This window comes from Gymnoscopelus microlampas (assembly GCF_963454915.1).
Source record: "Gymnoscopelus microlampas genome assembly, chromosome: 24".
NCBI lineage: Eukaryota > Metazoa > Chordata > Actinopteri > Myctophiformes > Myctophidae > Gymnoscopelus > Gymnoscopelus microlampas.
Window position 1 is genome coordinate 4,986,641 of NC_139961.1, and position 17,359 is coordinate 5,003,999.

A 17,359-nucleotide genomic window follows, 5' to 3' on the forward strand; every position below is an offset into this window, starting at 1 on the left:
CGTCTATAGCCCCCCAAACATCACCACTCTCGATGGAGTAACCATCGAATGGGTGGCGCTATATAAATACCTTGGGATTTGGTTGGATAACAAGCTAAACTTCAATCATCATATTGAAGCCTTGGCAAAGAAGTTGAAGTTCACACTGAGCTTCTTCTATCGAATGAAGTCCTGTTTTTCTTCTGCCTCAAGGAAAAGGCTGGTCTCTAGCCTTTTTATGTCGCAACTTGATTATGGAGATGTTGTGTACCGATTCGCCTGTTCCTCAACATTGGGCAGACTTGATCCCCTGTTTCATGCTGCACTGAGGTTTATTACCAGCTCTACCTACAGGACACACCATTGTATTCTGTACTCTTTAGTAGGATGGTCATCCTTAGCATCTCGCAGGTTGCTACATTGGTACACTTTTATCTACAAAGCCATTCTTGGTAATCTCCCTAGTTATATTGGTTCAAAATTTAATTTAGTCCAAAATTCGCTTAACCTCAGATCAAATGCTTGGATGCGCTACGTCATACCAGACACCAAATCTGAGGCAGGGAAAAAGAGCCTTGCATTTTTTGGGCCCTGGTCATGGAATGACCTACAGACCAGACTAAAATTGGCTTCTTTGATCCCCCTAGTGAGTTTTAAGAGGATTGCCATGGGCACATTCTCCAGCCACTGCTCCTGCTTTGACGAGTAGCAAATGCTGTGATCTAAGTTTTGTATTAGTTTAATAGTTTTAAGATGTATTGTTGTTATTAGCCTTTTAATAATTAGTCTGTATTTGGTGCTTTTGGTAGTAGATTTTCGGTATTATGGATGACATGTTTGTCTTTGTTATGTCTTGTTATGTTGTTACTGGCAGAGCTGTGTAACATTTATTTGCCTCTTCTCTTGGCCAGTGCGCACTCGTAAAAGAGACATTGGTCTCAATGTGATTTTACTGGTTAAATAAAGGTTAAATAAAAAATAAAAAAACTACACACTGCAGGTATGTCTTGTTACACACACAACATCAAACTACACACTGCAGGTATGTCTTGTTACACACACAACATCAAACTACACACTGCAGGTATGTCTGTTACACACACACAACATCAAACTACACACTGCAGGTATGTCTGTTACACACACAACATCAAACTACACACTGCAGGTGTGTCTGTTACACACACACACACACACACACACACACACACACACACACACACACACACACACACACACACAGTGCCACATGGCTAAAAATGTATTTGCGTCACACCAAAGTCCTTATTATTGAAGTCCCTATTCATGTCAAAACGTTCCTATTATTATAGCGTATATTGTATTCCTTCATTCCAGATCATAGTGTGGAGTCCAGTCTGCAGATGAAGATCAGTTCTCAAGCCAGGACTGTTTCTAATGATCAGGAAACTGAAGACCACCTTAAACAGGAACCTGAAGGCCACCTGGATCTCAGTAAGTTTCAAGCACTCTTTATTTATTTTATTGGAGAAAGTGGACCGGTACTGAGCGTGTGAAGATGAACCGAAATTAATCAAGTCATCGATTTAAGCATTAACGATGTGACTACATAGATGCATGGACCCCTGCATCTATCTAAATGCACCATGAATCGGACAATGGTCCGGTTGTTAAAGTATTATTGGGTTCACTGAAGCGTCGCTGTCGATTCTACTTCAATATGAACTGACCTGCTGCAGAAGTCTCACTGATTTCATATTTACAAGTAGTTACTTTCAAAATAATAGCCTCTCGTTCAGGTCGTCTCGTCCCGCTGCAATATAAACAAAAAAAAGGCCACACCCTTTACTGCACAGAGCGCAGTCAGCACACCATCACATTTTAATTTTGGAAGATTTGGGCAAAGAGTAATGTGTTGATACTTTTTCATGCCACTACTCTGCACTGAGGCACTCCAGTGAAGGTACAAGATTCAAACCTTTTATAGTGTCTCACTGTATCTTTTTCCTAGACTTCCTGCGCGTCCCTGTGTGCAAAGAGGAGGTTTCACCAGAAGAGGAGTGGAGCCCCAGTCTGTTCCAGGTGGAACCACAACCTCCACAGATTAAAGAGGAACAGGAGGAGCTACTTCAAAGACCAGAAGAGGTTGGTGCGTCAACGTTGACATTTTTAGCAGTGAAAAGTGATGATGATGATGATGATGAAAACGGAGAGACAAAGCCTGTAGCCAGCACCTCAACTGAACACATGAAAACACAAGTTGATGTAGAGGACTGTGGAACATCACAACCAACTAATAATGACCAGCTCCTCTCTTCACACTGTTCTGAATCAGACACTGAAGACAGTGATGAGTGCGAGGAGACTATAGGGGAGATCTGTCAGCTTTAAACACACTGAAATCACACAAGAAACAAAATGTGGGAGGACAGCGCAGCCTGTCCCTGAAATCATCAACACAAACTCACTCCATGAGGAGTCACACAGGGGATAAACTTTTTAGTTGTACAGAGTGTGGCAAAATGTTTAATCACAGGGCATATCTGAAGAGACACACAATGATTCACACAGGGGAAAACCCCTTTGCTTGTTCTGTTTGTGGTAAAGGCTTTAATCAGAAAAGTGTTCTAAAAACACACACGATGACGCATACAGGTGAAAAGCCCCTTTCTTGTACAGTTTGTGGTAGAGGCTTTGTTAAAACGGATAACCTGAAAATATACATGAGGACTCATACAGGTGAAAAGCCCTTTGCTTGTTCTGTTTGTGGTAAAGGCTTTGTTAGCACAGGTGATCTAAAAAATCACGTGAGGACTCATACAGGCAAAAAGCCCTTTTCTTGTACAGTTTGTGGTAGAGGCTTTGCTAGAATGGATAATCTGAACATACACATGAGGACTCATACAGGCGAAAAGCCCTTTTAGTTTGTGATAAAGGCTTTGCTAGAATGTCTAATCTAAAAACACACATGAGGACTCATACAGGCGAAAAGCCCTTTTCTTGTACAGTTTGTAGTAGCGGCTTTACTCAGAAAAAAACTCTTAAAATACACATTGAGGACTCATACAGGCGAAAAGCCCTTTTAGTTTGTGATAAAGGCTTTGCTACAATGTCTAATCTAAAAACACACATGAGGACTCATACAGGGGCTAAGCCTTTTCGTGGAAGTTAGTCACACACACACTATGTGACACATGTATATGATCATTCAGTCTAATCCAGGATGACAATGAGAAGGATACTAAAGCAGAGGAATTGAATTAACCGACAATATCAACATGACTGAATAAAATAAATATGTGTTTCTAGTTTCTTGTGATAGAGTTTTGTTTTATCTTTTGTATGGTTCTTATTATCTGTAAAAATATTATCTTGTATTATTCCCTCCAGCTCATAGGTTATTTGTAGAACAATATGAGCACCAGTGTCTGTCCACATTTGTCAGGATTAAAAAGAGTCACGTTTATTATATATATATATATATATATATATATATTCATTAATATGCCTGCAATAAATATGTTCATTAATATGCATACCAATGCATATGCACTGACAAGCTGATGGGTTTGTGTAGCAGCTCACTGTGTGGCGACATGTGTGTTGTTTGGATTGATAAAGGATCATAGTACATTATTTGGTAGATGCCAGAGACAGTTGAGTTAGTTACATTCTACGGAGTTGTTTGTCTTTATTGGGGTGTTTTTTCTGAACAAAATTGTTTTTTACGTATTACTTGTACATGCCATTTTTGAACATTTTGATAATGTTTTTGTTTGTTTAGTTTAATAAAGGTTTCAACACTGCTTGTCCTCTATGTATGCTTTATCATAGGCTCCATGCACAGCAGCCATATTATCACTTCCTTCACAGGTTACCAATGATACTAATGAAGGCTCTGTTCCATTTAGTCTAGCACACCCATACGACCCCCATAACTCTGAGAGTGTACAAATAGAACCAAATGGACCCGTAAGGGTCCATTTGGTACAATAATAAGTATTCATAGTCTGTTGACTACATATGAATATGGTATTTTGAATCTGAATCTGAATATTCCAATATCTCAATCTACGTCACCTCTTCCTCCTCCTTCCACCCACCCTTTTTCTGCTCCACCTCCTAGCCACACCTATTTCTCCAGGATATAAGAGACGCTTATCGACTTTCCTTATTAAAAAAAAAAATGGAGGGGTCTACAGAAGTATTAGTAGAGACCAACTCTGACGATACTCTTTATGGTTGTAGTGGAGCATATGACCCCGATTACAATCCTTGGGGTACCGTGTCTGGTGAATACATGGCCATAGGGTTATGTCCACCACCATCACCTGTCTTCTACTCAACACCGTGTTCATCGCCAGAGTTTATGCCACCCTCACCATGCTCATCATCACCGTTGTTATACTTCACACCATGCTCAACGCCAGAGTTTCTACCACCCTCTCCAGTGGATTCACCCCTGACTCTGGATCAACCTGATGGTCTGCTCAGTACGGTCTTTCTCGATATTATAAAAGTATGCATAGCAAAGTTGCTGGATGTGGTAATAACTGACCAGATGAAAGAAGACTGCTACGGTTGTCAAATTGATCACCCCAGCCAGATCGAACACCAGTGCCTTGGTTCACTACCGAGATATTATCTCTACAACCATTTTAAAGAAATAGTGAAAAGACTATGGAATGATAAATTTATGTTGCTATCCCTTCAAGAATCCAAGGGATTTGTGAAGCCTTTATTCATGAATTGAAAGACGCTGAAGATATTTCAGAAAAGATCCAAGAAGCCACTGGTCATTACAAGGATACAAATAATGCATTGACCGAACCACATTTTGGAGTGCCTAGATCTAGTATTGACAATTATTGACAACTATTGGATTAGAGTGTATATATTCATGAACATGTAATCATAATAAAGTTTGTAATACAAATGTTTTTTATTCTTTTATTATGATGGTTCATATATTCAATATCATCCATCTCATTTGACAAGTTTGACAAGTTTTAAAGTGACTTGTGGCAAATTCAGAAAATAATTATCCCTCAGAGGACTAGATAAGAGGGTTTGACCAGCCTCCTGTACCAAAACAGTCAATGAACTGTTCAGGGTGGTATGGCCGTAAGCAACAGCAGCAGCAGCCGGTAGGGCTTATATAGATGACTGTGGCCCTGCTGTGGAGCGTGTGTATTCCTCCGTTCTACTTGGGCTGGCCTGCTAAAGGCTAGAAGTGACACTCTTCAGCAGTGCCATTTTCTTAGATAGTGCTGCGTTCATAAATGACGCTTACTCATTCAGTGTGGCAAATGAAAAAAGCTTACAGCACCTGGTATTACCAGGCGGTCTCCCATCCATGTACTAACCAGGCCCGAGCCTGCTTAGCTTCCGAGATCGGGCGTGTTCAGGGTGGTATGGCCGTAAGCAACAGCAGCAGCGGCCGGTAGGGCTTATATAGATGACAGTGGCCCTGCTGTGGACCGTGTGTATTCCTCCGTTCTACTTGGGCTGGCCTGCTAAAGGCTAGAAGTGACACTCTTCAGCAGTGCCATTTTCGTAGTTAGTGCTGCGTTCATAAATTACGCTTGCTCATTCAGTGTGGCAAATGAAAAATGCTTACAGCACCTGGTATTCCCAGGCGGTCTCCCATCCAAGTACTAACCAGGCCCGACCCTGCTTAGCTTCCGAGATCGGACGAGATCGGGCGTGTTTTTTTTTTCTTTTATTATAAAAATCATATTTACAATTCAGAGCAGAAACAATATGCAGAAATTAAACATAAAATAAATGAATCATATTAAATGAAAATAATAACGAAATCAAATATGACAGAATACAGAGTTGTGATACATTGAGCATTAATTCACAGGTCCTGAATTCATATTCTTATTCCTCATTACCTTTTCATTAAAAAACTTTAATAAACATAAACATTAATTTATCATCAGACGAAATGGTGATAAACGTATCACTATCCACAAAAAAACTTTCAAACTGCTCTCTGTCATATTTGAACACAAATAATACATCCCTCCTTACAGTAGATTCAAAAATAGGCCACACTTTCACCTTCTTCCCTTCAAAATGAGCTAAATTCCTCCTTGTCCTGACCGCATACCTCGCATGGCTCAGCACAAAATTTAGAACGTTAACATTCACCTTTCTTGTATTCTCACTTGCACCAAACAACATCAGTTCCCTCCATTTAAAACCTTCAATGAACTCATGTTTCCAGTTTTTCAATAAGAAACCCTTTAGTTTACTGTAGAATTCCTTCAGTCCCTCACATTCTAGAAATAAATGCATAAAGCTTTCTGGACTTAATTCACACACGTCACACTCTCGCTTTACTGATCGGTCTATCTGATGTAAAACAACATTTGTAAAGATCCTATTGTGTCTAAGCTTGAAATCATTATCTTCACATTCAATACTATACTTCACATTTAAATTCATCCATATCTTTTTTACATTCATTTCTGGAAATACCCTTGTCCAGACTTTTTCTGATGCTGGTACTCTCGTCAACATGAGCTGATAAAAATCCTTCACTTTCATTTTACTCAGTTCTATTTTATTTTCATTCTTTTCAACTCTCAATTCAGGCATTTGCTCCCCTTTACAGTTCTAAAGTTTGGTTCTTAAGTAATCTTTCAAACTACATGTTTAACAGTATTTTCCATGTGCCCGCATATAGGCAAATGAGGTGCAATGCCCAATTTGCAGGGTTACATGGCGGCTTTCCGACATGTCGCCTTTCCGACGTTAACGAACCCTATACCTAACCCTAACCCTAACCTTAACCGCACGCGGAAGCCACTAGTCGGAGTGGCGAGATGACGGAATGGAAGGCGGTTACCAATTTGCAGTAGGAGATATCCTGAGTCCGAAATCGAAGTGCATGCGGTGAAAGGTTCTGCGGTGTTTTGCATTTTTTTGTCTTCACTAGTATGGAGAAATATTATACTATTGATCAATTGCATTATGTACAGGTCAATGGTATTTTATTTTTCAATTATGAAATTTGAACTATCAAGTTAATGTGCTGCTTTGAAGGAGTCTTTACACATGAGTGTTATAGCTAATTGTACAGTTTACGTTTTGTTTTGAAATGGCTTTTTTTTCCTTTTCCTTCTAGGGCTGTTGTCTTGCACATAGCCATCCATTGCACAGCAATGATGCAACAGCTGCGGGAAGGCCTTGAGGTTTAAGACCTCATCAAGGTCATGCACAAAAAGCCAGTGGAATGTCGCGGTCTCTTCGTTGTTGGGGAAGCTGACTGAAGAATACTGTTCACGTGCAATTGTCAAGTTGTAAATCGAATTGCACATCATGTTTTGCACCATTTCTTCAGGGCACTTTGTCTGTGGGCAGTGTAACTGTGATGGCTGACTCAACAGCCACACATTGGGCCTCATTCAGCAATAAATTCGTAAGTTGTCTTCTTAAATTTCTTCCTAAGTGAATTCCTAAGAGAAGTCGAGTCAGTTTCATGAAACGTTCTTAAAGGGCAGAATTGTTCGTAACTATGTTCTTGATGATGATGAATCACAATCCTCGTAACTTGAAGGGGTGTGCCAGTTAATCCTAATTACCATAGGGAGCCTCCCCACCAATCCCCATATAAGGCATGACTGCATGGCTCTGCCTGCAGTCACACCTGTGTGTGATTGCTGCACACATAAATCACAGGAAATCACACAAAGAAATAAAGTTGAGAGAATGAAGTAAAGAATACCTAAACTAAAGCCTAAAGATGGTGGAACACCAGACTCCAAACATAAAAATAAATAAATATTTCTGTGGAGGTACTTCTGAAGTGAACAGCAAATTATTTTATTTAATTAATGAATGTATTTTATTATTTCTCTCACATTAATCAACATATCACCACTCGACATCAATGTAAATTTGCTGAAATTAGCTGTTAAAAATGTTATCCATATTTCATGTTCAGGAGTAGCGTTAGTCGTGGATATAAAACATTTTAGTTCTGAAAGCTGGTGGGTGGATATAGAGGGTCTTTAAGGTAGCAGCTGCTTGGTATGTAATGGGGTGGAAATAGGGGTGTGGTGGGTGATATGGTGGTGCAAGGAGGGGTGTAGGGGGCTGTGTGGGGTATGGGGATGGGTGTGACGGGTGGGTATAGGGGGGCTTTCAGGTAGGAAGGGGACTTGAAAATGGGGTGTGGCGAATGTCGGGATATGGGGGTGGGGGTATGGGGGGCGATGACGGTGGGTTGGGTGGGGGGTTATGGGGTGGGTATGGGGCTTGGGCTTCAACTCAACCGGGTCTGTTTGGGTTAGATGCATTTGGCTGCAGACCCCCACCTGAAAATATTTTCTGCTAGGGAAATGTTTTCAAGATTATCAAAATGTTTCGAAAATAGCCGATCGACAAGTTCAAAATTGCCAGCAATGGGACGCGTTGTGAGCTTGTAGATCAGCTATTTTCAAACAAAGTATAAAATAGGGTTAAAGTGATTAAACTGTTCCTCGTTTGCTGTGGACCCCCTGGAACAGCTTCAAGGACCCCTGGGGGTCCCCAGACCACACCTTTGATAACCTTTTTTGCTCTAAAGATATGATAAAAAATATTATTGTAATTTAAATCCTATATTATACAACTGTAGAATTGAAGAATTAATTATTTTTGCAAAAACATATCACACTAAAGAAGAGTGTTCTCTAGTATGCGTAGATTTCTTCTTAACTTAAGAACAAATCACAGCTAAGAAAACATTTGTGAATGCCAAAATCTCTTAAAAAACTTCTTAAGTGGGTCTAAGAACAAATTTGTTCATAAGTACGGTTCATGAATCGGGCCCATTGAGACTATATATTGTATGGTGATTTCCTTTTGGGTTTATTTAGTTTGTTTATTTTCAGTTGTGCATGATACACACATGCAATCTAATATACATAACCAACCACAACCAGTTGAAATGACAGTTTATCGTTTAGTTGTTTTTCTGTGAGTGATTCATTTGCATTTGAGTTGACTGAGCTTTCTTTGAGTTACCATTCCTGTGGGAAGCTGCTGACAGAAATGGAGGTGATGGGCTGGCCTAAGGAATGAGGATCAGCTGCTCCAGATCAGCTGCTAATGTGGACAATTGGACTGCACCACACTCTTTCTGCACCATGGGCAGGGGCAGGGGTTATCAGTGTGTGTTTAAGTGGTAGCCTGTGTCTTTTCCCCCTTTGTGTTCACAGTGGTCTGACCCGTCCCTATATATGTCCACCTCATATGTCAACCTGGTTTAGTTCAGTGAGATCAGTTGTGATGAACAGTTCTGTTTTTCTGTTCAGTTATTTAAGCTGATATCATTTATTTTGGGCGCACTTATTTTTGTTATTTGTTGACACAAAGGACAAAAAAACGAAACTAAAATAAAGACAAAAAAATAACAATATTTCAACCCAACACCAAGTTTCCCTTTGTCTCTCCAATCGACCAATTCTGTCCCTGACGGTCACTGTTCAACCAATAATTACATGACTTTTTTTTTCTTTCCTACAGTTTGCAAGTGTCAATGTCTCATAAGATTACTCTATGGTAGCATACAGTGTGCAGCTCTACTTTGTTACCTTTTGATCTGAGATCAAACTGTTAAAATGTTTACCTCGTACTTACAGTACAGCTGCTGTTTTTCTACACTTTGTACTAAAAGCAAGTGTCACTGTCTACTGTTTAAAGAAATCTGTTATTGTTCATGGCCTGCAAACTGAATGAATTGCCTTATGTTATTTTACTGTGTATCATTTACAGTCCTTAACTAATTGCACCTAAAACATAAACACTATCTGTTCATATAAAATACCTTTAATTCTCAGTGACTAAATGATGTGAAGAGGCATTTCATTGTGTAGGCCTACTAAATAACCCATGAATACTTGGGCCTATTAGATAAAGCCCACCACAAAGGTGCCCATATGGTTGGTCAAGGACCATGCAATGTTCTCTGAGGTTCAGTAGTTCCTTTCACCTCTAATGGCTCTCTCCAGGAAGGTGTGGGGGAGGTCACTGGTCAGGCACCCCCTACCAGATAAAAACTTCCAACAGTAACAGTAAAGACCTGAGACAGAACAAAGAACCTTTAAAAGTGATCTGTTGTCTTACCCATCAGTTTTGTAACATTGATGTCAATCTTCACACAAACAAATCACAACTGAAACAGTCTAGTCTTCAAACTTTTTTATTAGAATCAGTGGTGGAAAAAGTACTCAAATGTTTTACTTAAGCAATACTGCAATGTAGAAATACTCTGTTACAAATAAAAGTCGGAATTCAAAATGTGAGTTCAAAAAGTACAATATTTGACTCTGAGATGTAGTGGAGTAAAAGTGTAGACAATTGGAAATACTCCAGTAAAGAAAAAATACCTCATAATTGTACTTAAGTACAGCACTTGAGTAAATGTACTTACTTACTCCACACCACTGATTAGAATGATACAGAAATTATAAATGGATAAACTAAAAAACAAAAGGCCTTTTATTGGCCGCCACGATATTTGGCCTGTGAAATTAAAGTGAGGATTCCCATCTCTGTCTCCAATTTCATTTGGGGTTCCAGGTCCCGGAGCAGACTGGCCACATAAAGTCCAAACTGTGCTGTCCCGTCAAGATGTTCCATCTGCAGCTCCGCCATCACAGCGTTGTCAAAAGGGTCATCCTGAGATGGCTCCTCCTGTCCCCCCACAGGGTTCCTGGGCCTTTGACTGGATCCTATTTAGTAAGGTTCAACCATTTATTATATTGAGCTGGACTGGATTACAGTGGCACATCTGTATGTTGTGTACAGTAGCACTGTGGTCAACCTCAGTTGTTTTTAAATATGCTTTATAAATAAAATTGACTTGACTATAATGGTTCTGTCTGGTTTATGACTCTGTGACATTTTCTGGCCAAGTACGCCCTCATGTGGCACTTTTGACAAACAGCATCTATGAATCGGCGCTCATATCAGCAGACCTGGGATTTCCTCTACATATTGTGGCTGTCAGACAGAAACCTTGTCACTTTTCAGGAAATGGAAAAAAAAGTGGTCTAGTGACTGTAGTCTGTAGACTCTTGGTTCTCAAAGTGGGGTCCGGGGACCCCCAGGGGTACTCGAGGGCGTTCAGGGGGTACCCAGCAAAGTGTGTAAATATAGCATCAGAATAATTATGACCTTTTATACTTTGGCTATTCAAAAATAGCAGATCTACAAGCTCATAGCGCGGCATTATGAGCTTGTAGATCTGCTATTTTTGAAAAATCTTGAAAATATGTGCAAATCTTTGAATATATATATTTTTAAAGCGAACATTTAACTCTAATCTTTGCTTCACTTAGAAATAGCAGCTCTACAGGCTCAACGCGTCGAGATTCAACCCGTTGTGACCCATATAGATCGACTATTTTCACTACTTTTGTGTGACACTGTAGTATGGCAAAGTAGGGCATTATTTTACCCCCCCAAAACTATTCAAAAAAACATTCAAAGTTGAAATAATGGAGATTTTATGAGTTTTTTTTGTCCGACAGTGACAATATGAAACATCCTGCAGCAGCTGGTTGCTGGTGGGAGGCTGTGGGCTGAACTCTATGAACGTGACTGTCCAGGGTTCCATTTACTGTGGGGATCAATGCCTCTGCTTTTGATATCCCCCATGATGGCCCCATCCGGTCATTTATTTTATTTTTATTACATAATACAGCATTGAGTAGGCCTATTTATCACATCATTATCTGACTGCTATTTGTGGATAGCTTTATACAAAAAGTAATTTCAGCCACTCTTTTACACATGTAAACTTGAGATGTGACTGGCTGCCTTCAATCTAAACAACTGATGTTAGCTTAACAACATGAACCCTAGGGTTGGCTAACTTAGCCAATCTACAATTTCGCAATATGTCGCAACTTGCACTACATTGTGAGCTTGTAGATCAACAGTTTTCGGTGAAGAGATTTGCGGGAAACAAGTAGGGGACCAAGTATAGACCCTTGGGAGACACAGATCATCGAAGCATATAGGTTTCAAGTGGGTAAGCCATTCTTATACTGTGCTAGTTGTGATCACTGTTACAGTCTCCAAAATAAGTATATAAACAAAATAACCAATGGCTCAGAATGGAGAGCACACCGTAAAAGGACGCCACAAAAAACTATTTTCTTACAGTCTACACTCAAATCATTATCAGAACAAAATCAGTACTGGTGGATTTATTAGGCTCCACCATTGAACCGTTAACACATAAGACAAATAGAAAAATAAACAAATGCCCACATTATGCATATATGATAGAAACATTAACATAGGGTATTGTACAACAAACTTAAATGTCAAACAATGATACAATACACCTCAACATAAACAAACCTTGCTGGCTGCATACAACTACATTATAATGAAATCACTCCATACACCAAATGTCCATAATAAACAATAAGATATGCTCATTTAGACATTTGGTTACATATATCGTGTGATAGACTTTCATGGACACATCAGTGATAGTACATGGGGTCATATGGGGGTCTTTCAACTTCAGACCCCCTCACCCAGTCGACCAGACCGGGAGTGATCAGTTCTAGCATGACGACTTTCTTGGATGTTTCTGACAACAGGACAATGTCTGCTCAGAGGCTGGTCTCCACAATGTTTTGGGGGAATTTAAGTTGATTCCCCGGGTCCACCCTCATCTGCCATTCATTCGCTGTTGCCAGCAGACCTGTCTGAGCTTTCTGTCGGGAAGTTGGATATTGTCCTGCTCGAATGAATGTGATCGAGCAGGTAGGGCTGCCAGAATTGGCCAAAAACAACGTTTGAATATTCCTTTCAAAATCCCACATGCATTCGATCCATTCGAACCTATCGAACGTCAAACGCATATGTTTTGGATTCGATCCATTCGAACGTCGAACATCGAACATATCGAGCCGCTCGATATGTTTGACGTTCGAATGGATTCGAGCGCCGAACCCATATTTTTGGATTCGATCCAGTCGAACGTCGACTCTTTGAGCGAGATGAAATGAATGTATATTTATATATTCAGTCAGCCTGAGCCTACTAGTGCTGCTTACAATGTAACATTCGTTTTAAATAAAATTAAGGAAAAATTACAAACAAACAAATAGGCCTAGTCTATGCTTTCTTTGTTTAAATAAAATTAAAGACAATTCCGAGAACTGTCGTTACCCTGGAGGTAGTTTTAACCCAGAGGTATGACTTAAAATAAAGTGCTATAAAAACGTAAAATAATTAGGCTGGTACTTATTCAGTCAGCCTGAGCCTACTAGTGCTTACATTACAATGTAACATTCGTTAGTACAGTATGTTTTACTTTACTGGAATATTTCCAATTTACTCCATTACATCTCAGAGGCAAATATTATAATTTAACTACACTAAAATGTAAAACTAGTTACTTTGTAGATATTGATTATTACTACAAAACGTGCATTATCTGACTTCTATACTCATCTTCGCCCTTGGTTGTGTTTATAATGCATTAAGCATTTTCTCGGGCGTCCACACCGTGGCGAAGTTGAGGAAGTCCCACTTGTCCTTGTCACCCTCCTCCGCCTGCATGTACTCCTTCCTCCCGTTCAGAGTACTGCCCATCACCTTTACCTTCTTCTTGAGCATGCCCCACATGACCGTGTCGAAGGTGCCCTTAGCGATGAGGTAGTGGACGTGTACGGAGGAGGTCTGTCCGATGCGGTGGGCGCGGTCCTCAGCTTGTTTGAGCTGGCCTGGGTTCCAGCAGAGCTCTGCAAACACCACATGGCTGGCCGCTGTTAAGGTCAGTCCCTGTCCGGCTGCCTGGATGCTGAGGATGGCCACACGCGTGTCTGGATCAGTCTGGAACTTTTGGACCAACTGGCTTCTCTCAGAGGACGGGACATTGCCATCAATACGGATGTAACAGTTCTGAACATGCTTTAAAATCGCTTGCTGTGTTTTGCTGTGTCCACAGAAGCAGCAGTGGAAATGAGAACTTTTGATGCACAGTCCATGACACCTGTACATAATAAGTTATACAAATAACTTAACATTGTTAAGGCAATAAAAATGTTAACAGTATTCAAATTAGAATAAGTTAGTATTTAATATTACAATTGAGAGCTGCAACATTTATTTACATGCATAAATACCTCCATGTTTTAGAGCAGTCAGCCGGTGGGACTGAAGATGTGCAACAATTTTGCCATATTGTTCAACCTTGTTGCAGAGTCTGCATTTATAATTATTGGGGCCTTCAGGAATCGGTGGAATATAGGCATGATCTCCTTTAACAACAGTTGGGTGAATCTGAAAGCAAATGATTTTCTTCTTTTAAACTTATTTGCACTTCCAACAGTAAACATTCATATCACATAAATGACAGGAAGAATCTTAAATTAGATTTATTCTAATTATAATATGCTTATATAATTTAAGTGGGAACACATCATTCATATAATATTGCTAGTGTTTTGGCTCATTGATATTAGGTAGTTTATTATGTTATTCTTTAACCTGTCTTTTATAGTGTTAGGTGAGCTATTACATGTGTTGGATGACTAGACAGTGACTCTTCATTTAGCACACCTCTGATGATGCCCTAATTATATATTATCATTTTAAAGAGCCTGTTCAGGAACTACAGATATAAATTAGCGTATGGCCAACTCTGGCCCATTTACATAGATGTTAAAACTGACATGTTGATATAGTGAGCATTGTCCCTGTCAAATAAATAATGTTACATATAGAAGACAGATCTGCAGCTGACATTTAAGGGTCAATAATCTGTCTCTCGTGGTCATTACTATAGTTAAACTGTTAACAGTTACAACCTTAATTAGTACCACACATTGTATCACTCTATTCAACCACCAACTAGGCTTTGTTGTCTATCCATATCCATAACATTATTTGATTACATTACAATACGTAGGGCAGAGTACGTGTTTGTTTTGTTTTTGAATCATGCTAAGTGCTACCAGGTTAGCATCTAAGCCCCGGTTAGTGGTTACCATCTTAGCATCTACAATAAACTAAGCCGGTCATTAATTAGATTATCAATTTAGGTAACGCAAATCGGTATTGCTACCGACCATACTAATGTATTGACCGGTCTAAGCGTAGCGTTATTATAATACAGCTGTAAAGTGTATAGTAGGCCTGCATCATGCTAATCCTGCATCATGCTAATCTCTGATTAGTTGCTGATAGGAGGCAAACAGTTTTTTGACTGTGTTTATGAGGGCTGTTGGTTTATCCACCCACCACCCTATGTTTAACTATTATGTTTAATTGTATTTATTATTTGTAGGCTGGAGTGATTGGCACAAAAGCTATAAGAATAAAGGCATTTATATATGAACTTTACGTACGGTTTGAACTTCAGTCTTTTTATCACACGTCGAAACAACCCTAGCTGTCGGCAACCAGTAGTGCCTAAAAGTATAGGACTTTAGACACTACATTTAAGTACATAAAGTATAAAGTCAACACCACAAACAGAGTCAAACTATGATTTACTTTATTAAAGGTAGGGTAAGTGATTTGCGTTGGTTAAAATAAGTGTTAAATAGCTCTATATTCTGATAGTACTCATTGCTATAGAGTGTTTGTTCAGTAAAAGGAGTCTCCTTGTCTCTCCACCTCTTTATTAAATAGAAAATGCATTTTCGTTTCAGTTTCAGTTTCATTTCCAATTTTATCCAATCAGGATAGAGAACTCAATCAGGATACAGATTAAACAAGTGAAATTGGAAGTGATGACACTAAGAAATGAGCAGACAAAATTGGAACTGAAACACTATACAAATTAAGCTTAAAAATGGGTACTTTCTCCTGATTGGCTGAGATTTTGACACCTACTGTACCGAAAAATGTATTTTCTGTTTATTAAAGAGCTGGAGAGACAGGGAGACATCTGTTACTGAAAAAAACACTCTATAGCAATGATTACTTTCAGAATATAGTATTTTAACCTTTTAACAAAATACTTTTTGTTTTAACCAAAAAATATCACTTACCCTACCTTTAACGCTTAACGAGGTTGGACAGTAGATTATTTACTTTAGTAAACTTTATTACTTTATTAAAAAATACATTTTTAATCAATACAAAAATGTAATGTATAAACCTACCACCCCTTCCTGAACGTAGTCCGCCATCTTGAAAGGACGTCTGCAATGGCGTCTTGTAGTTTTATGTAGTTTTCGGCCGTCTAACGATTCAAGTCTAGTCTAGTCGCCGAGATGAGAAGTCGCATGAAGACGCGCTCTCCGCGCTCCCGCTTGGAGACGCGCTCTCATGGCAACATATTTGCCAGTTTTTCACTGGATATACTCTTCATTTTCATCCTTTCGTGGACGACGGATTCATTCCTTGAATATCCACAAAATCTACACCTGATGGAGACAGAAAAGGGTAATCCACGGGAAATGAAAAACGAAAAACACTCGGACTTCTACCTACTCGACGACACTACAGAATCAAAACATCTGGGGTTTGCGGATAAATCAATGTGACCACGCCACTCTCTTTAAGGGGAGAGACCCTGAACCAACTATGCATTTACTGTTACTGTTGTGACCAAATAAAGAAAAACATGGATGCAACTGGGACGTATCATCAGTGTTGTAGCCTGGGGTCATCGGGTGTTTCGGGTCTCGCAACATACAACATACACCCTCGCCCAGGTCACCCAGCCAGGGTTGATCAAGCCCCAACTTACGTCCCAGTAGCTACCCACGGTCAGTCCTATAGGGCAAGACAGGGCCACTCAGTCCGCTGTGTTACTGTTGTGACCAAATATCCCCAAGACAGACAGAGGCTTTTGTGCGTACAATCATTGGACACTTTATTTAAATAGCAGCAGAAAGTTTATGAAGAATACTGTGTGCGTGTACCAACACATGCATTGACCAGGGGGCAATAATAAGACTTTAATAATAACACAGCACACTGATGAGACTAATATAATCAACACCGCAAAAGGTTAAGATCAACTGCGACTTAATTTGCGCACACACACTAATGAAATTACACTCTTGTTAAAACACTGCTACCTTAAAAAGGGGGGGAAGGGAACAGCACGGTCACCAATGTGAAGGTAAACTGATCTGAGGACTGTTCATGTAAACTGAACCTAAGGTGAGGCACTTGAGCTTAGCAACTACTGAACATAAACAAAATGGAGAAAAAGAGCAGCGGCTGCCTGCTGACCACAATCCTGTGTGTCACCAGTTTCAGCCTATAGGCCCGAGGCACCTGTGAACCCAACGGCAGGAGCATGGGCTGACCTAACCTGCAGACACAAGTAGTCAGGAAATTAGAGGGGAGAGGAATGACAGCAACCAAAGTATTATGCAACCAAAAGTGTCTAAACTGAAAAATGCATGATATAATA

At 39.7% G+C, this 17,359-nt stretch overlaps 1 protein-coding gene across 1 annotated transcript in view; it reads left to right on the forward strand.

The window, feature by feature from the left end:
* LOC311041068 (uncharacterized protein) overlaps positions 1-4,440 on the forward strand; it is a gene marked incomplete at both ends in the record, with an annotated part of 122,742 nt that extends 118,302 nt beyond the window's left edge. Inside the window, 3 exons of the mRNA XM_084051506.1 lie at positions 1,336-1,452; positions 1,970-2,117; positions 4,269-4,440. Coding sequence (XP_083907632.1) covers positions 1,336-1,452; positions 1,970-2,117; positions 4,269-4,440 — 437 coding nt within the window. The remainder of the gene's footprint in view (positions 1-1,335; positions 1,453-1,969; positions 2,118-4,268) is intronic.
* Between the last annotated feature and the right edge of the window lie 12,919 nt (positions 4,441-17,359).